Source organism: Lolium perenne, chromosome 1 (assembly GCF_019359855.2).
Source record: "Lolium perenne isolate Kyuss_39 chromosome 1, Kyuss_2.0, whole genome shotgun sequence".
NCBI lineage: Eukaryota > Viridiplantae > Streptophyta > Magnoliopsida > Poales > Poaceae > Lolium > Lolium perenne.
The window spans coordinates 11,728,425-11,753,110 of NC_067244.2; the positions used below are offsets into that span (position 1 = coordinate 11,728,425).

Here is a 24,686-nt window from a genome sequence, read left to right on the forward strand (position 1 = left end):
GCATGATCAAAAGCATATACACAGTCTTGCTAATTCATGGTACCGCAATAGTTTTCCAATTTGGGGAGGGCAATCATTTGACGGACCGACATTTGCACTCCCCAAATCGAGAAATCTACAATCTACATGTACCAGTTCGAGAACCTAACCTACAAGCGCATGCATTCCATCCCTGACGACCTCTAGCCGTTAGCCGGAGAAAGCTAAATCAATAGCGGTTGACGCCGGTACCAAACCCTAACCGCTACCGAAATCTAGGAGATTGGGGACTTACGGTGGAGAAATCGGACGCTCCTGTCGGCAGAGGACACTCCGAGAGCTGGACCGAGCCGCCGGAGTCCGGGAAGAAGAGGCGCGGGCGTTGGAGGTGGTTGCTAGAGGGGGTGAAAAACCCCCTTCCAAATCTGCGAGGGTAGGACCTGTGGACGCAGGTGCCTTGCCTGTCGCGAGACTATGGGGACCGGCTGTTATAAACATGGTCCTATGCAGAATTTCCATACGGTACTAAATAGAGAAAAAGTTTTAGTTAGCAACCGAACTCAGCCTGCAAGCGACAGAAAGCAACGCCCCCGCCGCCTCCGCACCACGCACCAGGGATCAGGGGATCTCGGCGGCCGGGACCGATGCCGATGGCGGGGAGATCCTCCGCGGCGGCGGCGGGAGGAGGAGGGCGGATGGTGCTGGGCGGCGGCGGCGGCGCTGGGCCCGGGGCGGAGGACGCGGTGGTGATGGAGCTGGCGGCGGGGGACGGCGAGGACAGCGTCGTCACCGTCAACTGCCCCGACCAGGCCGGCCTCGGTTGCGACCTCTGCCGCACCATCCTCGAGTTCGGCCTCCGCATCACCCGCGGCGGTAAGCCCCTCTCTCCTCGTCCCGAATTTACTCACCCCCGTCCCCAAATTGTTCGTCTCGGCGTCTCGATTTGCTCCCTACAGTCTCTTCTCGCGAGAACCGGATTGCTTGGCTGAATTGCGAGAGAATATTACTAGTAGTACATACTCATGCCTCGATTTCTGTGTTTTTTGTTTTCGGGATTGGAGTGGTGCTGTAAGCTGCTTCATCATCTATTATGCCATTCGTTCGCCCACTTCCCTACTCTGTGTTCACCGTGGTTGGTGAGGGCGGATGGCTTTCCTCTAATCCGACAGGTTTTGCTTCGTGTTCGTCCATTTCCCGGAATTGTTCCTACAGCTCCCACTCACGTGTGGTTTGTTCTGATTCCATCATGATCACTTGTTTCTAGTTTCTGGAAAAGCTAGGCTTTCTTTTTTCAGCCCAACTTGCCAACTCGTATGACTTTCCTGTCGGTGTTACTGTCTGCTCAGTGCTCACTGTCAATCGTGTTACTGTGCTCGATGTTAATCATAGGCGATGGCACCTGAATTTCCATGTTCATGATACTGTGCCCGCACAGTTAACCATCAGCGCCTCAATCATAACCATACGTGGCAACCTGTTCAGCTCTACAGCATCCTGTCTTTCACTCTGTGCATAGCTTCATAATTTTTGTAATCCATGTCTTTTAGCCTTCATCATGCATCCTTGTCTTTTCTAATTTAGCAGACGTGTCCACGGATGGGCAATGGTGCTACGTGATCTTCTGGGTGGTGCCGCGCTCGCAGTCCATCAACGTCCGGTGGTCGAGCCTCAAGAACAGGCTCATGTCCATGTGCCCTTCGTCGTACAGCATACCGTTCTACCACGACATCAACCCGCCGGGGCCCCCGCAGTTCTACCTCCTCAAGCTCTTCTCGGACGACCGCAAGGGGCTGTTGCACGGTGAGGAACATCGACTGTTGCCCTGCCTTTGTGTTCGTTCCAAATTGTATGCGCATCATGATTTTTACACCGCGCGTGCTGGTTTCAGACGTGACGCATATCCTGTCGGACCTAGAGCTTCTAATCCAGAGAGTCAAAGTGTCGACCACGCCTGACGGGAGAGTTGTGAACCTCTTCTTCATCACTGACGGCATGTAAGTCGCTGTCTTCAAGTTCAGCTGTTCTATGCATGTTGATGAAGCATTAACTTCGCCTTTGACTTGTTCTTGCTGCTGGTGCTGCTTAATATTTAACAGTTAATGTTTCTATCTGAAGGGAACTGTTGCATACCAAGGAAAGGCAAGAAGAGACCTGCTCGATGCTGATCGATACCTTAGGTCCTTCCGTAAGTTGTGAAATCCTATCGGCAGAAGGGTTCCAGCAAGGATTCTCTTCTCTTCCGCCGACAATCTCTGAAGAACTGTTCAGGCTCGAACTAGATGACTGCGAGAGCAGTTCAGGATCTCTTTCTGCAGAGATGAAGAAGGTGCAGAAGGCCAGCATCAAATTTGACAATTCCCTCAGTCCTGCGCACACGCTGCTCCAGATTATTTGTGTAGATCAGAAGGGGCTCATTTATGACATGTTGAGAACACTCAAGGACTGCAACATTAAGGTACTTGAAGATATAGATATATGCAATGTTTCTCCATAGCTAATGATTTACTAAGACTTATTAATTCCCTATAATGCACCCATGCAAACTTCAGGTTGTGTAAAGAGTAAGTAACGGGATGACTATACACATTCTGAATATCTGAAAATACTGAAAATCATATATAGTTAAATAGGTTTAATATTTAGGAGCAAGGCCTTTTAGATGAAATCTGTTACCTTATCCTTGTTTGCTTTGACAACCATAATTTTTTTCTCCTCTCTTTTACTCCTAATGTGTGGCTAGCTGTTGCATAGTCCTCAAAGACTGCAACATCGACAGTTTACAAGAAAAGTAGTTATAGATTTGCATCACCGTGCTTTTTCATTATCTCTATATAGTTCTAATTATTGTGTGTCTTATTATCGTGATTTTGTACTCTATTTTAGGTAACTTATGGGCGATTCTGGTCGGACAAGAAAGGTTTTCGAGAGGTTGATCTTTTTATCAAGCAAGCAGATGGCAAGAAGGTTATTGATTCTGAGAAACAGGATGCTCTGCAATCACGCATGAGGTCCGAGATGCTCCATCCTCTCAGGGTGATGATCGTCAACCGTGGACCTGACACAGAACTCCTTGTGGCCAACCCTGTTGAACTATCCGGGAAGGGGCGGCCACGTGTATTCTATGATGCTACTTTGGCTCTGAAAGCACTTGGAATCTGCATTTTCTCCGTAAGCGTTACAACTTAATTAAGGTGTAAAAATAACTTCGCAAGAGTGCTAGTGTTTACTCTTTCCCTTCCTCATTTTAGGCCGAAATCGGGAGACAGACAGCATCGGAGCGCCAATGGGAGGTCTACCGGTTCCTGCTGGATGACAGCAAAGAATTCCCCTTATCAAACAGCCTAACTAATAGGAACCGTGTTGTTGATAGGGTAAGGAAAACACTGATGGGCTGCTTCAACTGAAGACTCGATTTCTCTCTCCATGAATCAAAAGCTTAAGAAAGCATCCAATGTACCCGGTTAATCACCTACTGAAAGCTAAAGCTTGAAAGTGATTGCTGCAGTAGGTCAATGTATCCAGTTAATTACCTACCGAAAGCCCAAATTACGGCTACTCCAGGGTGTCCCAGTCTCATTGCTTAACTGTCTGGCCAAACTGGTCTTCATGGTGCCCAGTATCTTGCAATTACCAGCTTCTGCTTCGTGTCATTGTGCAATGATCAGGGTGTGTGACCAATTTCTCAGGATCAGTGGTGACGGAAAACTGTAAAGGGCTTTGCGATGTTGCAGCCTTGCAGGATTTCGAAGATGGCAATCTATGGTCAACAGATGAACACCGGACACTTGGCAGAAGGCTTCAGTTTGATGCTCCCCAAAACATTGATGCTCATTGGAGCTGCATCCACTGAGCAGTGTAGTTGATAATCAGTGGGAAACATGAAATGAATGGCAGCCTCCTGCATTATCCTATTGTCAGGAAGGAAAGCAAGACAAAAGGAACATGTTTGGTGGGAGGTGCAATCATTATGCTTTGTTCCGGTCAAGGGATTACTGGATGCTGACACAGATACTGCTTCAGTTGGCTGTAGATTAATGCAGAATGTTGTGCTATCTGCCTCACCTGCCTGCCCCCTTCCTGCCTTCTTGTATGATTGCCGCTTTTGTCAATAGAATAGGCGTGTCCCTGATTCAGGGTTTGGAAGTTGCACTTCATTTATGCAAATTATATGTACAAAGCTGGGAATTATCGAAGGAATGTTGTTGTACTTATTACAACTTTGTATTGATTGCTGCTTTGCCAATAGGTTAGACCGGTCTCCTGATGTAGTGTTTAGTACTTTGTTGGCACCATGCATGCTATTCTATTCTGTAATCAACATCAGAATGGTGTACTTCTTGCTACCTTGTATGTGGGCTGCAGTCTTCCCAACTGGCTTGATAGCGTTTAGTTCAAAACATTTGCTATCAGGAATGATCAAGATGGTAGCAAAATGTATGGCAGATTAGATACGAACTCACTGGTGGATATCTATCAGGTTCTGGCATGGTGGAGATGAGAGAGTGACTTGTGCGGCCGATGGTTTCCAGATGGTGATGTCTGAACCTTAAGCTGTGCATTATTGTTGTTTGTGCAGTGCAGTGCAACTTGCTCAACTTGGGGTCTGATGATGATGGTTTTGTTTAAGAGTTAAGACGTCCCCTTTTTGGGGGATAGGGCGCCGGCCCCTTTTTGGGGGAGTATATGATTAGTGTGCGATAAAACGTCTTAATTTATGTGACTCGTACCATCAGTTGTTCCTAGAAACAAGTTAGTGAATTGACCAAGTGGTCAAGTGACACCAAAGTGGCTCGTACTGATTTTCTATATTTTTGTCAGCCGGCCTTGTGACATTTCTGTTAATGATTAGGCCTGCTATTTAATTACTCCATCGGGTTCACAGTATAGTCATGCTCACGCACCTAGCAGACAAGGTTGAGTGATACTCGATACAATTGAACCGTTCTTGCTTCCTTTGATTCAAATGATTGACTGAAGAGAAAATTTCAGGAGATTACTTGCATGCCAATGAACATGGTTTTGCAATGCAGGCCAGGGCTGCTAGTAGTACTGGGGCTACATATGGAGCGTTCCTATATGCTCCATATTGAAGGACAGGTACTTGATGTAATTTTGAAATTACAGAATCATCAAATATCCTTCAAACCATCACTTAAAATTCTCAAAAGAAATGAATTTACATACAGGACTTGATACAAAATTTTAGATAAGATGTTATCAACAATTGGAACTATTTCTATTCCCACTTATTTCAAGCAAGTGGCTTCACATGCAACTTGTTATCCATTCATGTTAAATAGCTACATTTTGCTCTATTTTTCTGCATTTGGGAGTATTACTTTCCCACTTCTTATTTGAATGACTACTTTTGCAGTGATGTAATATTGCAGACGACCTTTGCACATTGCTCCATGTTCAGAGAGGGTACACAAACCAGCTTGGGGTTTCCACTGAATTGTGCAGTAAGAGATAGAGAACGATATAATAGAATAACTTGTAGCCTGATGTTTATTTTCATTCAAAATTAGAAGGACAGGAAAGCCTCCTGGAAATACATTTTTAAGTCAGCTATTTATCTATACATGTACTACTACTGCAACATATATTCAAAACATCAATCTGGCCGACTAAACAATATTGTCCTGCATACGTTCATACTTATACTAGTACTAGAACATGAAAGCACACGTTGTTGCGCCCGTCCATGTCGAGGAAAAAAAATAGAAATATTCTAGTATGCTAAAAGACATTTCCGTGTGTTTAACATAATCTAAATAGAAAAAAACTATCTTAAGCCTATCAATTAGGCATGATTTAAAACTTCAAACAACATGAAAATGAATGCTTGATGACACTTGATGGGTTAAATTTTAAAACTCTTGCCCCTAAAAAGAATTCAAACTCAGGTAGGAATCCTAATATTGCATACAAAGATGGATCTTTTAAAGGAAAGTCTGCATTCTACTCAACCCAAGAATAGTTCATCCGATCCAACACGCCTTTTGTTAATTCTTACAAATTGGCAAATATCATTTGTATAAACTTATAACATGTAGGCATATTTTTTACTTCAGCTCAACATCGCCAGTTACATTAAGCTAGGAGTGGTGTTGCAATATATATGTTAACATCTGGGTAAGTATTTCTATCGAAAGCCCTGTTATTCCTTCCCATCATACATATATATCCAAATTTATGACATGTAACTATGCTTTTGTAACAAGTAGATAAGATGAGATGTTTTCAAAAGAGTGACAAAACTACTGTCTACGACGATGAACTTCAAAATATCACGGATCCCAACTTCTCGATCTGTAACATCGAATGATTTTCTCAACAATATAACCCTATAATAACTGCCAAAATAGGTAAATCTATTAGAAATACCGCCTCATCACGAATAACCTGCAATTCATGAAACTTGCGTGACAAGATCTAGGAAATAGCACAAAATGATGGAGAACATAACGCTGCATTGGCCTTTCTGATCAAAGGGAAACCAGTTTCTCATTACTAACATGTTATGAAGGTTTCCTTTTTTTTTAGGTCATCTATAATCCTCCGCTGTTAGCTTCTAAGCTGAAAATAGTGAACCTCCCAAGATTTCGGTAAATTTCCATGCTGAAATTTAGTGTGCATAAATATCAAGAGACAGCTTCCATTGGCAAAACCGCACATATTCTGACCACTCTGAAAGAAAACCATATTACATCAACTAACAATGGTTGCCACAGTTAACCTAAAAATTGGATGAACACACAGTTGTAACTAATATCTTAACCTAACTCTAAACAACAGACACGTTACTAAACATCATTTCAACACAACAAGATTAATTGTTAAACTAAGATATTATCAATATTATTGCTACCTAGATCACAAACTCTAACAGGTAAAAATTGTCATTTTATTTGCTATTTAATATCATAAAGATAGACAAACAGGATTGTATGATTAACAGCACTGTTGATTTCCTTGCTATGACAAACTCTAGTAGTAAAATATTTATTGTTATTCATTTAGGAAACAAATAAAAATTTATGAATGTGAAGCACACATTTTCAATGGAAAGAAAAAAATGATAACCCCTGATAGAAAATAAAGTGAAGTGACTCAGAATAAAGTGAAACAGGGAGATCGATCAACCTTGTCGGAATCCATCTAGTAATGATGCTATGCCCAAATGTTATTTGAATCGAGGTATTCCATGTCAAAAAAAATAACACAAATGTCACCTCGAAATTCCTTTTTGAGTCACTCACTCAATCAAAACGATCTAGCTAGGTACATAACAAAAGACCAATTAATCTTGTGTGAAACAATCACTATTTATTTACCTTGGGACATGAATTCTTGTTGAAATATCAAAGGCTCTAATTTTACAGAACTTCCAGCATCAATGAATGTTTTCCTGAAAGAAATGCTGAGAACTTGGAGATACATAAAGATGATTTTGGAAGTGTAGCTTCAAGTAGGACAAATTGAAAGGATAACTATTTTCTTCTTTTTTTCAGGTCAGACCAACCATAGTATGAAATTGACTCTTTTGGCTGCATTTTGGCCCAGGAGGTGCAGGTTAGGTATTTGAGGAGGCGATTAGGTTATTTTTTTTTTTTGAAACGGAGGCAAAAGCTTTGTCTCATCCATTAATTAAGAAGAGGGTGCCCGGTTTTTAGGAGAAAACCGGGCAAAACCTACAACAACCGGGCCAAGCCCACACAAACAACACACGCACCTAGACCACAAAGCGACTTCAACAATCAATCAACACGACACCCCAACGCCGCGCCGAAAAAACGACACTAGAACAACTCAACATCGACACTAGAACAACTCAACATCGACACTAGAACAACTCAACGAAACCCTCAAAGGACATGAACGAAAGAATAAAGAGCATCCCTCATGCTGCCACGAGCGCCTTTCCTATGGCGCTACTCTTCTTATCTTTGCACCTAAGCGACTTCTTCTTAGAGAAATCACTCACCTTCTTGCCTTTGTCCTTGATAGTCGTTCTGGTTAGGAGGCAAGCGATCGCCCTTCCACATCCAGGGATAGAATTCTCCACTTTGCTGAGCAAGTCACAAAGCTCTTTCGCAAATTGAACATCCGGATTATGTGTCGACGGTGGTAGAATAGGCACATGAGACACAGCCGATTGCTCAAGCTGCTTCACTGACAAAGGTGAATCTGAATTTGGTCGCACACACGAGGTCAGCGGCAAGTCCACCTTCATGTGCTCCGCTGAAATAGGCAAAGTAGGGCTCGCACATAGCTCTTCAAGGTCTGGCATAATCTGCAACACCGGAGACGCAACCATGGCGATGGTTTCTTCCTCGACGATACAGGGACCACGAGGCAAGGAGGACAACGACGACAAAGAACTATCGCCAACACGAGGAGAGAAACAGCCGTATAGCTCTTCTCCCTGGTCTTCCATAAGGCCAACATCAAGCTTACCAGGAGGACACGAGGAAGGACCGGTCTTCATCAAAGGCGGCACAAGAGAGAGCTTGCACAAAGCAGCCTCCGCGCGCTCCACTAAGCTCTCAAAGCGCGTCAGGAAGCCTTGCAGCACCTCCTTCTGAGCTGGTAGAGAGGACTGCAATACCACATCAGAGCCAGCGGGAGCAGAGACAACTGACGCCCAGGACCGACAACAAACATTGCTATGTTCAAAGGCTTGTAATTTCTTCCATCCATTTTGTCTTTTCGCTCCACCCAACGAGCTGGGCGGAAGAGAACGCGACCTACTACTCTTCAGCGTGATGACCGGAGGGTGTGACCGAGAATGAGAGGAGGATGTTTTTCGTTTGCGACAATTTGGAGGGGTGTCTCTACCTTATGGTGAGTTCCATTTACCCTAATTTTTCTCTCTTACATTTGACGGTAATGCTGGATGTTGCGGTGAATTTACCCCTTGTGTATTGCGTCGTGTGATGTATAATGCATTCCCTTGTTTGCTTTTGAAAAACATATGTTTTGTTGTTATTATCACCCAAATGCCCAATTTTCGAAGATAATAAGTGTCGGATCAAATCATCCACTAAATTTCTGGGCAATTTTCTGAAGAACCTAACTGATAGTAAAGAAGTTTGTGATGTAGTAGGGGATGTGAAGGGAAAGAAACCGAATTTTGAACTAAAGGTTCCGCAGGCGAAGAAACAACACAGAGGAAAACCAGCTGACTGGAAACCTCCTGACATAGGTTGGCAATGCCGGCCTTAGCGTCGATGCTAGCTATATGTAGAAAGCTTCCTGGGGTGCTGTGGTCCGAGATGAACATGGATAGGTAATATCAACCGCCTAGGCTTTGATTTAAAATTATGCAAGTTCAGAAATCGCTGAAGCTGTCAAGCATGCTCTATCCGTGAGAAATTACAAGCAGGTAGTGGAGTGTGACTGCGCTAATCTAGTTGAAAAACTAGGCAAGTGTGATACTGATCGTTTTCATGTTACAAACCTCATATCTGACATTCAACGTCTTTGCTCCTTGTTTGAAGATATCAAATTTAGGAAGATCAGAAGAGAGAACAACCGAGCGGGCTCATGAGTTAGCGAGATAACGATGTGTTGAAAGGTGTGATGGTGTGTTGTTAGGATCTTCTCCTTCGTGCGCGTTGGACCTACTTGTAATTCTAGAAGATTGTAATATGTACTCTGCTCCAAATTTATATAATGACCGATTTTTCAAAATAAAAAATCTGCCAATTCACCCAAATTTGAAAACATAGATTCAGGTAGACATTGAACACTAATAGAGAGGACTAATTAGTACGAAACTGATCGACCGAGGTTTCATATATCTTTAGTCAGGTGGCCATGTGTGTGTGTGTGTGTTAGGCCCGTTCGGGGTATGCTATTTGGTCCTTTGTATGGATTTTCTTTCGAACCTTTGCGGGTATGCTAGGTGTGTGGTGTTGTATCGGAGACCTTGTTTGTTGTTGCCATGTGAAGCTTTATATATAAAGCCGGGCCGGAGGACCTTCTCTTTAAAATTAGTATGAAATCCAAAGGTCCTGATCTAATCTAAGGGTATCTCTAACGGGGTGACGTAAACGGACGCGGGCCAACCGTTTACGACCGTGCGGTCAAAAAATGCGTCTAGAACCAGGCCCAACGCATAGTGACCGGCTGTTCGCGGAGGCACAAACGCAGTCTAAATAAGCGCCTCGGATGCATCTCCTCAGATGTACTCTGTTCCAAATTTATATAATGACCCATTTTCAAAATAAAATCCCCAATTCATCCCAAATTTTAAAAGTGCCAAACTTGAATCCGTTTTTTTATTAATAGCATTATTTATTAATAGAGAGGCGCCCATTACACTTCTCGAGGGTGGAAATGAAGTACTTGTACAGCCGCTATGCCCTTCAAAACACTCGAGTAGGACTGATCTGACAGCCGAAGAGGTGGTCGTGATGCATCCAGGAGGAGGAGGCGAGCAAGGCTGCACGGATCAGGGACACCAGCGGGCGACCAACGACGGCGGCGCTCCGCCCCATTCGCTGCCGCCACCGCCGTTCCCTACCGAGGTAGGGTTTGCGTTTTATTTTTTCCCCGTAACTTCCTTTCTCCGATTCGTTGATCCAAGAAAGGGAAATGAATGAACCATCTCTGCCATCTCTAGATGCATAAGCTTGAGCCCGCGGCGAGCCTTCCGGTCACGGCGCGGGGCCACTCGCCGCCGACCGGCAACGGAGGCTGCGACGAGGACGCGCCGCCATTCCCCTCCACCGAGCTAGCCTTCGAGGTATCGTATCTTCCCCTCCGCTGCCCTCTCCCTACATTCAGTCCAGTACAGGACATTGAACCAAAACAATCTGCATCTACTACTCGCAGAAGAACCAAGGAGCCTCCCCGTCAACGTCCTCGCCGGAATCCTGTCGTGGGTGCCCTACAGGTCACTCTGCCTCAATTCTCTTTATTATAAATGGTTTCACATAGTGGAGTAACCTCTCTGCGTTTCTGCATAGACAGAGAGGGTAAAGAAATATGGGTGGTGTTCAAATGTTGGTATATCAGTCTATGCATAACAGGGTTAGGTAACTTGTCATATCTTCCTCTTCTTTTATAAATGGGAAACGAATACTTTACTACAAATGGTACATAACAAAAAAAAAGAACCATTCAAATGATATGCTTGTAGGTAAGCTGGGATAATACCACACAAGGTAGCCGTTCATTACTACTACTAATCTTGCAGCTTCACTGTTCGTTTTGTTTATTAAGCTGCCTTGACCAGTACCTTTGTTTAAGCTGCCCATGGCCAATTTCTGCTCCCTCCAATCCATAAGAACTGTCTGGGTTTAAGCTCAAATTTGAACTAAACCCTGACAATTATTATGGATCGGATGGAGTACTTGCTTTTTGAGATTTTAGGTTGTAGTCCAACTAAATCTATTTGCTTGAAGCATCTTATAATTTCGTTGACCAAATTGTCACTTAAAGAATCTTCTTGTTGATTATCTTAGCATAGTAGCATTCCAAGGCTGCATTGAATTCCTGATTTGCAGATTGAGCTCTTTTATTTTTACTTAGTGATTGTTTTCTAGAGGGTAAAGAAATATGAGTGGTGGTCAATTGTTGGTATCAGTCTATGCATAACAGGGTTAGAGAACTTAGGGATCATTTCTTTCTCTTCTTTTGTAAATGGGAAATGACTTTTACTATACTATAAAAGGTAGAGAACAAAAAAAACAGTCAAATGTTATGCTTGTAAGTAATACCACACAAGGTTGCCGCTCATTTCTAGTTGTAATAATCGTGCAGCTCCATTGTTCCTTTTGTTTATTAAGCTGCCATGGCCAGTACCTTTGTTTAAGCTGTCCATTGCCAATATTTGCTACTCCCTCCGATCCAACTGTTGGGGTTTTAGCTTAAATTTGAACTAAGCTCCTACACTTGTTATTGATCGGAGGGAGTACTTGATGTCTCACTAGTTCTTTTTAAAATCTAAGTTGTAGTTCAACTAAATCTATTTTCTTCAAGCATCTTACAGTTTCGTTGACAAAATTGTCACTTACAGAATCTTCTTGTTCATTATCTTAGCATAGTAGCATTCCAAGGCTGCATTCAGGTTCCTAATTTGCAGATTGATTTTTTTTTTTCCTTTTTTTCCTTAGTGATTGCTTTCTAGAGGGTAAAGAAATATGAGTGGTGTTCAATTGTTAGTATCAGTCTATGCATAACATGTTTAGACAACTTGTCATTTCTTTCCTTTCTTTTATGAATGGGAAATATATTTTACTTTACTATAAACGGTGGAGAACAAAAAAAAAAGCCAAATGATATGCTTGTAGGTAAGCTGGGGTAATACCAGACAAGGTAGCTCGTTCATTACTACTACCAATCATGCAGCTCGACTATTCCTTTTGTTCATTAAGCTGCCATATAGTACTACTGATCATGCTTTTGTTCAATAAGCTGCCATGGCCAGTACCTTTGTTCAATAAGTTTTTTTGAGATTCTAAGTTGTAGTCCAACTAAATCTATTTGCTTGAAGGATCTTATAATTTTTTTTGACCAGACTGTCACTTACAAAATCTTCTTTGTCCATTATTTTAGCATATTAGCATTTCAAGGCTGCATTGAGATCCTAATTTGCAGATTGAGTTTTTTTTGTTCCTTATGGATTTTACTTTATTAAAGAGTAGAGAACAAGTTAGGCAAGTTTTGTTGACTGCTTTAAATCGGATGGCCGAATGCGCCTAGACATACTACATTTGGTATGCTCACTGTGGTCAGAGAATTGGGATGATACAATTATCCTCACGGCTGCTTCTGTTCTAAGTACTTTTTTTAACTTATGGATTTTTGTCTATTATTCTAGGAAGATTTTGCTGGTCGGAAATGAATTGAAATCTATGAAGGTTCATCTTACAGTAGAGAAAGTGGGTCGGAGCAAGGTTTGTGGATTATTTTATCAGATCTGTATATATTTCAATTTTACTTGGTCCATGAGTTTGGTAGTGGTTTTTTTTTTCTTTCAGATACTTATTTCTCTTTGTACTGTTAATCACTTTTCGCATATGAGAAAGAAGAAGTATCTCATTGACTCCGTACCAGGGTTATATAAAGATGAGACACTTATGGTGTTAGGTAGGCTGGAGGCACATTTGCCCGCTGATCACAACTTTGACATCTCGGAATATGAAGTCGGCATCCAGAAGTTCTACCTCACGATAACAGCAGTGATTGCAGATTTCACGTGGTACTTTATATCAAGTGCTTCGAGCTAATGGATATACATGGCATCACCATGGTAAAAATTGAGCTTTGTGTTTTTTTTTTCTATTCAAATTCTAGAACAATGACTTATGCCTAAAAAATGCATGATAAGGTGTACAATTTCCGTAATTTCAAGGTACCTCTGTTATCATTAAATCAACCAAATAAACATAGTCAATGAAGTTGCAATTGACCCTAATGGAGAGGAGGCTATGGAGATTATCAATTCAACAGCCAAATGAATAAACTACCTTTCCTCTTTGATGATTTGCGAGATCTTGTTAACTTGTTCAGGAGACCATGATCTATCATGTTCCAAATTAATGACAGAAGTCCTACGCGTCTTAGTCATATTACACCTCCTTTTGCCAAGCATTTTCTTCTCGCGTCTTTGCTGCTGTATGAGGTGTTTCACTGGGGCGAGAGTTAGCATCCTCCTTAGTCCTTCCGTTGCCCCTCTTGTTCTTCTGTGGTATGGGAGTTCAGAGAAGGATCGTCATTGTTGTCAACACCCAGGTTATCTTCCTCACTGGATGAAGTGTCATTCTCTGAGTCTGCAGGAGTGTGATCCCGACCCATAATTTCCCCTTCGGCGGAGTTGGCTGTTGGATTGATAATTTCCACAGCCTCCTCTCCATTAGGGTCAACTGCAACTTCATTGACTATGTTTCTTTGGTTGCTTTCATGATAATAGAGGTACCTTGAAATCTCCTTACAGAAATTGTACACCATATCCTGCATTTTTGAGACATAAGTCATTGTTCTAGAATTTGAATAGAAAAAAAATTGAAAAGCACAAGGCTCAATCTTTACCGTGGTGATGCCATTTATATCAATCAGCTCGAAGCCTTTGATATAAAGCAGCACATGAAATCCGCAATCACAGCTGTTATCTTGAGGTAGAACTTTTGGACTATTGACTTCATATTCTGAGATGTCAAAGCTGTGTTCAGCAAACAAATGTGCCTCCAGCCTACTAACACCATAAGTGCCTCATCTTTATGTAACCCTGGTACGGAGTCAATGAGATACTTCTTTTTCCTCGTATACGAAACGGCAACTAACGAAAAGTGATTAGCAGTAGCAAGAGGAATAAGTATCTGAAAAAACCCACTGTCAAACACATGGACCAAGTAAAATTGAAATATATACAGATCTGATAAAATAATCCACAGACCTTGCTCCGGCCCACTTTCTCTGTTGTGAGATCAACCTTCACAGATTTCAATTCTTTTCCGACCAGCAATTTTTCCTGGAATAATAGACAACAATCATAGTGAGCATAGCAAATGTACAAGAACGCAAAAAAATCCATAAGTTAAAAAAGTACTTACAATAGAAGCTGCCGTGAGGATAATTGTATCATCCCAATTCTTTGACCATAGTGAGCATACCAAATGTAGTATGTCTGAGCACATTCGGCCATCCGGTTTGAAGCAGTCAACAAAACTTGCCTGATCTATCTTATCCGGACCAAACTTCAAAACAATTTGGTCTCGGGTTCTCTGTAGAATATATACTACTAATGATCTAACAAGTCACGCCCCGCTGCAAATGCGCTGTAGCAGCTCTAATGCCAGTCAATCAATCAACTGGAAAGATAATTTGTAAATTTGAGTCATAAATATAAGAAACACTCAACACAAACACTGCTAGTAAATCGTCTAAGAAAGCTTATTCACACATTGGAAGCTTTTACACACCAAATCTAAATTAAATATACACATCGCAGTGCTCTGCATTCTCTGCATTCTCTCCTATTTTAGAAAGCAAAAGCTCTTATACAAAGTCTTATCTGACATGGAATTCGACCAAATTCCTCGTTAAAAATATTACGACTGCACATTAAGTTGAAAAGATTAATTAGAGATGCTTTGAACTTACATCCAAACTCTATCGGCTTCGGTCTCATCGGCTGAAAAGGATATTTAAAAAATAAGAACTTGTATCAAGAATTTGGTGCAATCATAGTTATAATGGGATAAGAACTTGTCATAATTATAATGACATTAAAAAATAAGAACTTGTTTCTTATCCCAGTCCTTTTTGCTTCCTTATCTTCGAACAGTTCCTTGAACATGTTATCATTATAAAGGAATATTCTACCTGGTCCTTGCTCTCTTGCCAAAGGATTCCCCTTAGTACAGTCCGCCAAAACCACTTGTGAACCAATGATTATAATGTTAGATACTTTCCTAGCGAAAATGAGGAACCTTATTGCTTGCAAAAGCAACTTACCAAACACAGTCCCACAGCAAGTCATAGTTTGTTTCTCCCCGCAATTTTTCTTTATCGCCTCAAAGACTAGATGTGGCCAGTCAAGGCTACCCATTTTTTCGAGATTATGTACAATAGCACATGAGATCCTGGATAAAAAATGTTGCGATTATGGCAATAGCATTCATTCTACCACCATCTCAAGGTACAACCTGACAAGCATGTTGTTTTAGCAAGTGGAATGACGTCTTGTTCATCACAATGATCAAATAAAAGACAAATGTTGGCAGGCTTGAACAATTGTCTTGCAATAGCATATGCCGGTATGGGATCTTCAGCACTGGGCGCTCCTTTGCATTTGTGTTTTATCATTACAAACTTGATTGCCTTGTACATTGTGTCATACTGTTCTAGTGATTCTACACTCATAGTTGGGCACTCCTTCTCAGCAAATATTTATCCCAGTTGCTAAATCCTCAACAATTACGATTTGTATTCTTGGCTCCCTGGTGACATCGACCATCGGCTCTCCGGCGTCGTCGATCACACTGTTCGGTTGTTTTTCCTTGGCATATTGGTGTTGATACTTTTGTCGATGGTGATTGACTATTTCAATATCTATGTGCGTGCACACAACCTAGCATTGTGACTTAAATAACTACTATATTATTTGGGAACTGACATCGTTTTTGTAAGAGTTTTGAATTTTTTTGGAGGTTAACCTGAAGCTGACACGTGTATAACTTTGTGATTTGTGTGCACTTTCAATGTCCTCTAGGAATTTTCTTGGTCCTTTTGCGTTGGTTTGAGGTGGGCTTCCTTTTAACCTAGGTGCACCTAGCGTTTTTTAGGGAACCGCTTTGACCAATATTTGGTTTGCCCCACCGCCTCCTCGATTTCCTCCCCGGGCTCCCTCTCTCCCCATTATCTCCACCGCATCCTTGCCCAGGGCTGCCGCCCTCCTCCCTGTCACTGGCCACGTCCGACGGCGTCGACTCATCCTCTTCCGTTTTCACACTACCGAGGTGCTCGGCCGGACCCCTAGGCGCGCGCCCGCGGCACCCTAGCCTTATGAGGAGGATGAGCCTCTTCGCGCGATGAGGCCCGTCATTAGAGGTTCCGCCAGCTAAATCCGACAAGGGCCAGCCACACCGCCTCCTCCTCTCCCCGCTCCGCTCCGGATCTTCCCATCCATTCCGGCGAGCCCTCGCCGCGTAGCTTCCACGCGACCCTTCCTTCTCCCCGATATGTCCAACCTCCCGGCCGACGTTCCTGCAAAACCCCCCAATACTACTATCCGATTATTTCCTCCCCCAACCGCGCCGTCTCCCGAGCCCAACAAACCCTAGGCGCCGCCCATGAACTTCGGTAACAGGCGCGTTCACAACCGGCTGGGTCCGGTGCCAGGCGCCGCCTCTTCCTCTTCTTCTTATGGGAAGGTCTGCCACCATTGGCGCGCTGGGCGATGCAATCGCTTCCCCTGCCCCTTCCTCCACAGCGATCTACCCGAGGCCACCGCCAACTCCAGTCGCCCGAACCAAACGGATGACCCCGGCGCCGGCGGGCACGTCTGGCGCACCCCCAACTCTGGAGGAGGAGGAGGCGGGCGCGGTGGCAGTGGCTCTAATAGGTGGGGGAGAGGTCCCGGCGGCGCAGACGTGGCCGCGAGGAACAGGGTGCAGGACCGGCCCTGCAAGTACTTCCTCGCCGGAGAACACTGCAGCTACGGCGAGAGGTGCCGCTACCCGCACAAATACTGCATGAGCAATAGCATCGCGCTGCTAACCCCGCTCCAGGGCCACGAGCAGGTACTACTCCCTTCATGTACAGATTAGGTTGTCCTGTGAAAAATTCTGAAGAGTTGCTGATCATAGTGTTCTGCGTCCTTTCAGGTCGTAACAGGGATCACACTGCCTAATGGATCAGATAAGCTGTATTCTTGGAGTAGGGATGGAACTGTGTGCCTTTGGGATTGCAAAACTGGGCAGGTAGCTGAGGCATCATTGAATTGCATCCTTCCAAGGACTCCGTCTTCTCTATGACTATTTTCAGTACCTTTATTTTTCTATGTGCCAGACGATAAGTTTTGAGAGATAGGAAATTTGTGGCGACGGCCACCCATCGCTCAGGCTGCTCAAGCATGCCCTGTTTTTTATGGCCGTGGCCCTAACATCTGTACAAATTCTACGCTATGATCAGTATACCTCACTTTGAAATACAATGCGCACATTTTTTGGTCTTATGTTGAACTGTCAATTTTGCAGATACAGGTTGTGTTATACATATGTTATTTCAGAGTTTTATTTGACAGGTTTTGAGATCTTGCCTCATCTTTTTGTAAGCATGAAGGGCTAAAGTATTTTAGAGCTTTATGTGCTCTACCTTCTTGCATTTCGTGTCAATATCACTATTTCAAGTCATCATTCCTTTATGATCATAAGAAAGTTCTCCAGCTCAGTTAATCTAGCTCTCTTTGTCAACACCTACCAATCCCCCTTTCAGGCTCTCTTTCCCTACAATTTTCTGTGTCGACAACCATGTTCTCCTCTTCTCCGATTAAAGGGATACTTTCAGCCTAGACTCGCCTACAAATCAGGTAAATTTTCTGGCCTCTTCACCTTTAAAATTTACTTTCTTTTCTTTCTTACTCCATTGGTTGTTCAGATTTGAATCTAAATGGGACTTCGTGCTATGGATCCTTCTACCGCTTATAAATTTTTCCTCATATTACCTTTTTGAGTTGAGTGGTTATCTTTCAGATGGTAAGTCATGCTAAGGATAGCAAGAGCTTGGATCCAATAACTCTTAGCCTTTTTTGGTCTATACTTACTGCTCTGGGTATTGGACTAATATTTAAGAAATCTTCTGATATGTTGAATTAATAGTTATCCACTTTCTTCTGAAATAAGACAATATTTCTTTCAAACCATCTGCTTTGTCTTATACTTCCTTAATTTGGCAAGAAAGTGTATTTTCATCTCAAATTCCGCAGCCAGGAATTTTTTTATTTCAGATCATCGGCTTTGTCTTAACTTTCCTTAATGTCAGGAAAGTGAATATATACTTGTTTCAGAACTTTTCACTGATTTGACTATTCAACCTTGGACATTTTGTGTCACTCCAAAAGAAGATTCCCATATGCCTGTACACCACTAAATGTTTGGCATATATAATTCAATGTACACATTTTACAATTTGCACTACAATGAAATGCGTGTTTCTTATACGTAGAATCGGATAGATGAATTGTTAGGACATTTGGTTGTTTGATGCTCCCAAAAATTGATTTATTCTCTTAACATGTAGTAGCATAGTACTCTTCAGAAAATATAACCGCAGATACTCTTTTATTCGATCAACCATGGAGGTTGAAAGCACATATTTTCATGTGTAAGCATGGACATTCAGTGCATTATCGTTGCTAGGTTGGTCAAACTTTCAGTATCCAACGAACATACTTTTTCGAGTAGACTGGCAATGGGTCCTTAGTATGTATGCTCACATGAATGTTTTGCTCTTTTCTTTTTTTTATCTATTATACGTAGTGCATACAATATTTAACTGTATGTAAAAAAGGATTTGAGTGCGTACCTTCTAAATTTCTTTGAAAGTGGTCGCTGCTTTAAAGAGTTATTTGGTACTTTTGGGTTCCTACCTTGATGTCTTCCTATTTTATCATCTTTGTTCAATACTTAAGGCCTAGGTCTGTACTTTTGGTTGCAGTTAAGGTTGGATAATTAAATATGCAATAGACATGTTAGACATTTCATATATTGTCCATTTCTTGTGTCCCTGCACCCCCATCCTACATGCTTCTGTGGTTTACATTTTTCTTTTTCCCTTCACACTTGCTTGCTTTGTCGTGCTTTGTCGCACACAGCCACTGGAGGCTCTCGAAGATGTGGTGTTCTATCAATCAAGGGCCAACCGAGTTGAGGACGTTACTTGATAGGCTCTAAATCCAGAGCTTTTTTCAGTCATTTAAGCATAAGTCTTAGAATGACTTGAGTATCTCGATGCAAAATTCAATCTACATTTCCCTGTTGGTTGACCTATTCAATATAGTTTGATAAAATTATGCATACTAAGTATCTCATGTAGTCATTTAGAAGTATCTTAGCCAATGCATTCAACATACTCCCTCCGTCCATAAATAGATGCCAAAGATTTGTTTAAATTCGGATGTATCTATACACTAAATCATGGCTAGATACATTCAAATTTAGACAAACTTTTGGCATCTATACACTAAATCATGGCTAAATCATGGCTAAATCATGGCTAGATATATTTTTTCCCATGTAACATGCTACCATTTCTAAGCCAATTGTTACCTCAGATGTTTACTTCCTTTTTTTAAGCATGTGCCCTTATAATGGTTTACTGAATACTCTTTTCTTGAGGATACAGGGCAAGTTGCATGCTTCTAAAACGTGCAAGACATCTGAATTTTAGCATAGGAAGTTGTCTTTTTTGTTACTTACCAAAGGATGTATTATTGATTTCTTACAATTCAATATTTGTAAGTTCTATATTTTTTCATCTATAAATATATGCATCTTTATGACCTCTAAAGTGGTTTCAAAAAACACATTCTTACTAAGTCTGGGTTGCCTCCTTGCTTAGAATAGAGGAGTTCAGGTCGAAGATCAAAGAAAATGCACATATCAGGTGTGCCACCGAGGAGTCATTTTAATCGGAACTCAACATCGAAACCATTCGAGCCATCTATGCTAGCCTAGGCATGGAAATCATCCTCCTTTCCCGTGACAAAGAAGATGTGACTTTGGTAAATTCCGATTGCTCTCCAAGTAGAAATAATCAAGAAGGTTGTCCAAGAATGATGTTCTATGTTTTTAGGCCCCGGTACCAAGTGTGTTGTGAATAGTATGAAATACAGCGATTGCACAGTCTGCTTTATCTTCGATGGTGTAATGATTTGCGACAAGATTCCATACATATACCACATACATGTACATGGTTACTCTACATGGTTGCTTGATAGATGATGTATCTGACAATTAGGACCAAATAATGTTGAAAGCAATGAACTATCATTCAATCAAAAATATCCAACTACTTTAAAAATGCCACTTATTATTCTCCAACTCACATTCACATTTTTGGGTGCGGTGTGCCGCCGCGCCAGACCTTTGCTATGTTATAATGGCCAACCCGTTAGATATGACAGTGTCCTATTTTCCTGGAATTTGGTCTCCTATAAATCAGGGGCTTATACATAATAATAAGAGTTATATCATAGTATAAGGAAGACAATTCTGGTGTTAATTCTACTTGAATTATGTGAAACTTCGTAATATCCAGGTATTTGCACTGTGGGAGGTACTTAAGTGGTTAATTGTTTTGATGAAGGGGCACATCCCTTATCCTGATAGTAAGTTGACAAGCATCCTCCAGTCTGTACTTGGAGGCAACGCGAAGACATCATTCATATGCACTGCTGCACCTAAAGAGGTGTGCTCATATTTACATGTGCTACATTGAAGTAAAACGTATAGTATCAAGCTTTTCTGCACTTACCCAACGCTCACTGGTATTGCATCTTCTAAAATGTTAATACAGATTCATATGGAGGAAACTAGAGGAACTGTTCAGTCTACAAGTAGAACAAGATGTGTCAGCGATCGTACCCAAGTATCAAAACTTCTATGTTGTAATATGAGTTTGAACTTCTTATAAGTATGTCTTCCACAGTTAGTTTTCACCACGTTAATTTTGATAGCAGCAATACGGTAATATACATCTGTACTTTTGTGTATTTAACTTGTTCTATTGTTTTCATTTGTTATTATTTCTTACATGTGAAATGTATTTGGTAGAAATTGCTAATATACGGCAATGGTCTGGTTCTCATCAAAACACTTGCATCTTCAGCATAAGAATCAATTATTGAGTCAGTTTATCAGCATGGTTTATAAGTAGTTATATTCTGAGAACCTAACAATGGGTGTTGGTATATCAGATTCGAACAATGGCTGTTCATATGTCAGATTCAACATAAGAACTAATTATTGAGTCAGTTTATCAGCATGGTGTATAAGTAGTGATATTCCGAGAATCTAACAATGGGTGTTGGTATATCAGATTCTAACAGATGCTGGTATGTTGAAGAGGCATAAACTGGAAATAGAAAAACTTCGTCAAAAGCTGCAGGTTCGTCAAATTTGTTTGAGCATATGTTGTGTATGTTACTGTTACTTGAAGGTTTTTTCTTATAAATTTCAAGGTCCTCATTCTTAGGTCTTTAAGCAGCTTATCCTAAAGCAGCGCAATGGCATATGCATAGCGTGTGTAAAGTCTTAAGTAGAACATGATCATCTTTTCTAGATGCTTGCATGTTTACTTACATTGATTCTATTCTTAATAGAAACTGATTTCTGATTTCATGGAAAATTTGAGAGAAATAGTGGCTTTATTATGAAACAACCTGTTAAATAGAAAGGGCATGGCAAAGCGGAGCTTAGGGAAAAACATAGGTACTATGGCTGCTTTTACTATCTATGCCGAGAAATATATCTCTTTAGGTCTTCTCACAAGTTTTATGCGTTTTCCAGTCTTTGGTACATGCAGTTTCTTCATGTTGCGATCTGACATTGTTGTTGTGTATGCAAATTCGAATTAAATTGCTCTTAGAAATTATGATACTGAAAGTAATGCTTCTATGTCAAATTCCTTTTTTCTATGAGCTTCTGCTGACCATAAAATCCATAAAGATGATATTAGATACAATATTGCAGGTTTAACATTTTCTTGTTGGCTTAGCTAATCTCTTTGCCACAATAAACATGCTGTATCAGTGAGAGAGTATCATGCCTATACGTACTAACTACATTAGGTAGAGAGAACTACATGTTAATAGACTCTAGAGCTAGAATGATCATTTGAAGATATAGCTAGCACTTAACTTTAGTAACTTACATTTAATTTTATACAAAAAATTGTATAGAAAGGTCAAATGAGGTGTCATTACCATGTTATCTAAATAATGGAAAAGAGTTGATCCAGTAATATTTATTCTATGCTCAACGCTGCGTCCTTTTTCACTCATATTGGAGTACTTACTCTGTTTTCTTCATACAATGTGGTATTGCTGAAGTGCTCACTTCATGCATGTTTAGGTGATGCACTCATCCAGTTCAAAGTGAGCCAAAAGAATTGCCATGTATCAATCTTGGAGCCAAGGAATTCGGGGCTCCAATTGAAAGAATTTTTGGGGCTGCGGCCTCTAAATAGGTCGGATATTCTCTATTATTTTCATGATTACTTAAATTCCTCTTTTCTATGTGAAGATCAACCTACCAATTTTTTTTATCCTTCTGTTCTGAAGTTACACTTTCTCATCTTGCTAGGTATTAATATGTCCTGAACTAATAGTATTTCTACTCAGATTTTTTCAGTCATGGGTAAATACTGTTTACATTTGAATGCAGTAAAAGAGTTATAAATTTAGCATCCTGCCTGAACTAATAAAAATGCTGCAAAATTTGTGTTATTTGCTAAAGAGGGTGCAAAAAAAGGAGGCCTAGCAAATCACCAGGTCTAAGCTACAAGATTACAGAAGAAGAACCAAGGAAGAAGAGGATCACGCTACGATCAGCCTGAGCCAATTGGGTGAAAACCAAGAAGGCCACCGCGCCGAAGAATGCCATCTTCATTGTTGGCGTGCATCCGACAAATGAGACATCAGTCCTTCCAGATCCCGACACCTCAGTCAAGGAAGGATTTCACCGGCTTTTTATCCAATGATGAAGACTACTAGGAACACTGGGGCTGACGATTATCGGGGCACAAGAGAAGTATTAGGACAACTGTCCTAGCGTGTTAACCTGCTTTACACTTCTATGCTTTAGTAATAGATGTCTGTTCTGTTCCAGGTTTGAGTAAATCCATGGCTTGCAGTAAACTGATGTCTCCCTATACTATTGTGGTGAACCAATCAGATCTGAATATGTATTTGTACTGCTACTTATGCATCTGTCTATTTGGTGTCTGTGTTCTCTTTGATAAACACTCATCCCTAATCCCTGGTAGCGCCGAGGCATTGCTATGGTTTGGCACCTCAGCTCTTTGGTTTGGGACCTGAGCTTAGCTAAATTTGTTTCGATGCAACGCCTGATGAGCCAAGCAAGGCGCGGCGTGCCGCCGCGCCAGCTATTTTGCTAGTTAAAATTACGAGGGAACTTTTGTTGGTATTTTTAAGTTGTTTGGTATCTATCTTTGGCTACCTACAGCAATATACAAGATGCTGTCAAGAAAGAATAAAAACATTGAAGACCTTAAAGATTTATTGGTTTCTTTCAGACTTTATTTTGTAATAGTTGAATTTGCTCCCATATCTTTACCATGTACTATTTATTGTTATAAATATATGGATATTGATTGTTAAAAAAGTTAACTTAAAGCTAAATACCAATTTGTTGCTACATAAATAAATTAACAAGTTATTTTGACAGAAAAATAGATGCACGAAAATGTTTGAAGAATTCAGTTTGTAAGGTACGCACTGGTGTAATGCAAACTAACTATTAATTTCATCAATAAGATATAAAAAATACGTCATAAAAGCTATTTCATTGGATTTGTATTTTAGAAAAGCTTCCAATGGTTTGTGCTGTGGTAGTAACTAGATTAATTTTTTCCGTTGCCGATCTTGGCTTTATCTATAAATCAGATTTAAAGCATTATTCTTAAGAAAAAAAGATAGGAAAACACCGGTAGACTTTCAAAGTGGGGAGGTCAAGAGAGGGAAGGGAGGATGAGTATGGTTGCAAGTGCCCCTCCCCCCCCCCCCCCCACCACAAACTGTCTCACATAACTCAAAATTAGTGCAAACAAAGGTATGTATTAGAGCAGATTTAAAGCATGATTAGTTAAAAACCCATCCTGCATCCTATCCGGCTTGCACCCCTAGCAAGGAGAAAACCACTAGAGTATCTCATACTTCATGAACTCATGAGCCCTATTAGTTTGATGCAACTTTCTTATTAGATTAAATAGTGTGTTAGCTTTGTTTGAACTTGAGACCTCTCTGACACCGATACTATATTAGGCAAGTTTTCTAAAAGCCTGAACTAATGAAAAAGACTAGCCTATATATTTAACAAGCCCTATGACTTACCGGCCCTAAAATCTGTATTTCTAGTAGTATAAAAAATTTAAAGTTTTGTTTACGGTAGAGAGCGCACCTATGTATGTGCGTGCCATTCTTTCATATCCAAATTCGAAAAAACGTAGCTTAG

General features: G+C 41.2%; 3 protein-coding genes across 9 annotated transcripts; all 3 read left to right on the forward strand.

Moving 5' to 3' along the window:
* Positions 1 to 500: 500 nt before the first annotated feature.
* On the forward strand, positions 501 to 4,190 carry LOC127326025 (ACT domain-containing protein ACR9). Its single transcript, XM_051352857.2, has 6 exons — positions 501 to 852; positions 1,564 to 1,779; positions 1,868 to 1,973; positions 2,095 to 2,434; positions 2,863 to 3,147; positions 3,228 to 4,190. Exons 1-6 carry the CDS (start codon positions 624 to 626, stop codon positions 3,381 to 3,383), a joined length of 1,332 nt encoding a protein of 443 aa, XP_051208817.1. The 5' UTR covers positions 501 to 623; the 3' UTR covers positions 3,384 to 4,190.
* A 6,140-nt stretch (positions 4,191 to 10,330) lies between these two features.
* LOC139836025 (zinc finger CCCH domain-containing protein 17-like) lies at positions 10,331 to 17,477 on the forward strand. Its single transcript, XM_071826124.1, has 4 exons — positions 10,331 to 10,514; positions 10,610 to 10,732; positions 10,822 to 17,234; positions 17,319 to 17,477. Exons 3-4 carry the CDS (start codon positions 16,785 to 16,787, stop codon positions 17,466 to 17,468), a joined length of 600 nt encoding a protein of 199 aa, XP_071682225.1. The 5' UTR covers positions 10,331 to 10,514; positions 10,610 to 10,732; positions 10,822 to 16,784; the 3' UTR covers positions 17,469 to 17,477.
* A 2,614-nt stretch (positions 17,478 to 20,091) lies between these two features.
* LOC127326051 (kinesin-like protein KIN-7L) lies at positions 20,092 to 23,455 on the forward strand. 7 transcript variants are annotated; one of them, XM_051352885.2, is made up of 7 exons: positions 20,107 to 20,215; positions 20,752 to 20,901; positions 21,010 to 21,081; positions 21,532 to 21,600; positions 22,544 to 22,680; positions 22,797 to 22,850; positions 22,950 to 23,455. In XM_051352885.2, the coding sequence occupies exons 1-6, from the start codon at positions 20,171 to 20,173 to the stop codon at positions 22,801 to 22,803; spliced, it is 480 nt and encodes a 159-aa protein (XP_051208845.1). In that variant the 5' UTR covers positions 20,107 to 20,170; the 3' UTR covers positions 22,804 to 22,850; positions 22,950 to 23,455. The 7 variants fall into 7 exon arrangements, 5 of the variants coding, with proteins under 5 accessions (XP_051208841.1, XP_051208845.1, XP_051208844.1 ...); XM_051352881.2 differs by lacking the exon at positions 22,797 to 22,850 and having other exon boundaries at positions 20,092 to 20,215; positions 20,800 to 20,901; positions 22,950 to 23,416; XR_007867551.2 differs by having other exon boundaries at positions 22,566 to 22,680; positions 22,797 to 23,416.
* The last annotated feature ends 1,231 nt before the right edge of the window (positions 23,456 to 24,686 follow it).

Excerpts from the sequence above, each read along its gene's own strand:
- LOC127326025 (XM_051352857.2), top strand. The coding sequence starts at position 624 with ATGCCGATGGCGGGGAGATCCTCCGCGGCGGCGGCGGGAGGAGGAGGG. Across the intron at positions 1,780-1,867 it reads CCGCAAGGGGCTGTTGCACG|ACGTGACGCATATCCTGTCG; the intron begins GTGAGGAACATC and ends TGCTGGTTTCAG. Across the intron at positions 2,435-2,862 it reads TCAAGGACTGCAACATTAAG|GTAACTTATGGGCGATTCTG; the intron begins GTACTTGAAGAT and ends ACTCTATTTTAG.
- LOC139836025 (XM_071826124.1), top strand. The coding sequence starts at position 16,785 with ATGAACTTCGGTAACAGGCGCGTTCACAACCGGCTGGGTCCGGTGCCA. Across the intron at positions 17,235-17,318 it reads CGCTCCAGGGCCACGAGCAG|GTCGTAACAGGGATCACACT; the intron begins GTACTACTCCCT and ends GCGTCCTTTCAG.
- LOC127326051 (XM_051352880.2), top strand. The coding sequence starts at position 20,171 with ATGGAAATCATCCTCCTTTCCCGTGACAAAGAAGATGTGACTTTG. Across the intron at positions 20,902-21,009 it reads GCACTGCTGCACCTAAAGAG|ATTCATATGGAGGAAACTAG; the intron begins GTGTGCTCATAT and ends ATGTTAATACAG. Across the intron at positions 21,082-21,531 it reads GTGTCAGCGATCGTACCCAA|ATTCTAACAGATGCTGGTAT; the intron begins GTATCAAAACTT and ends TTGGTATATCAG.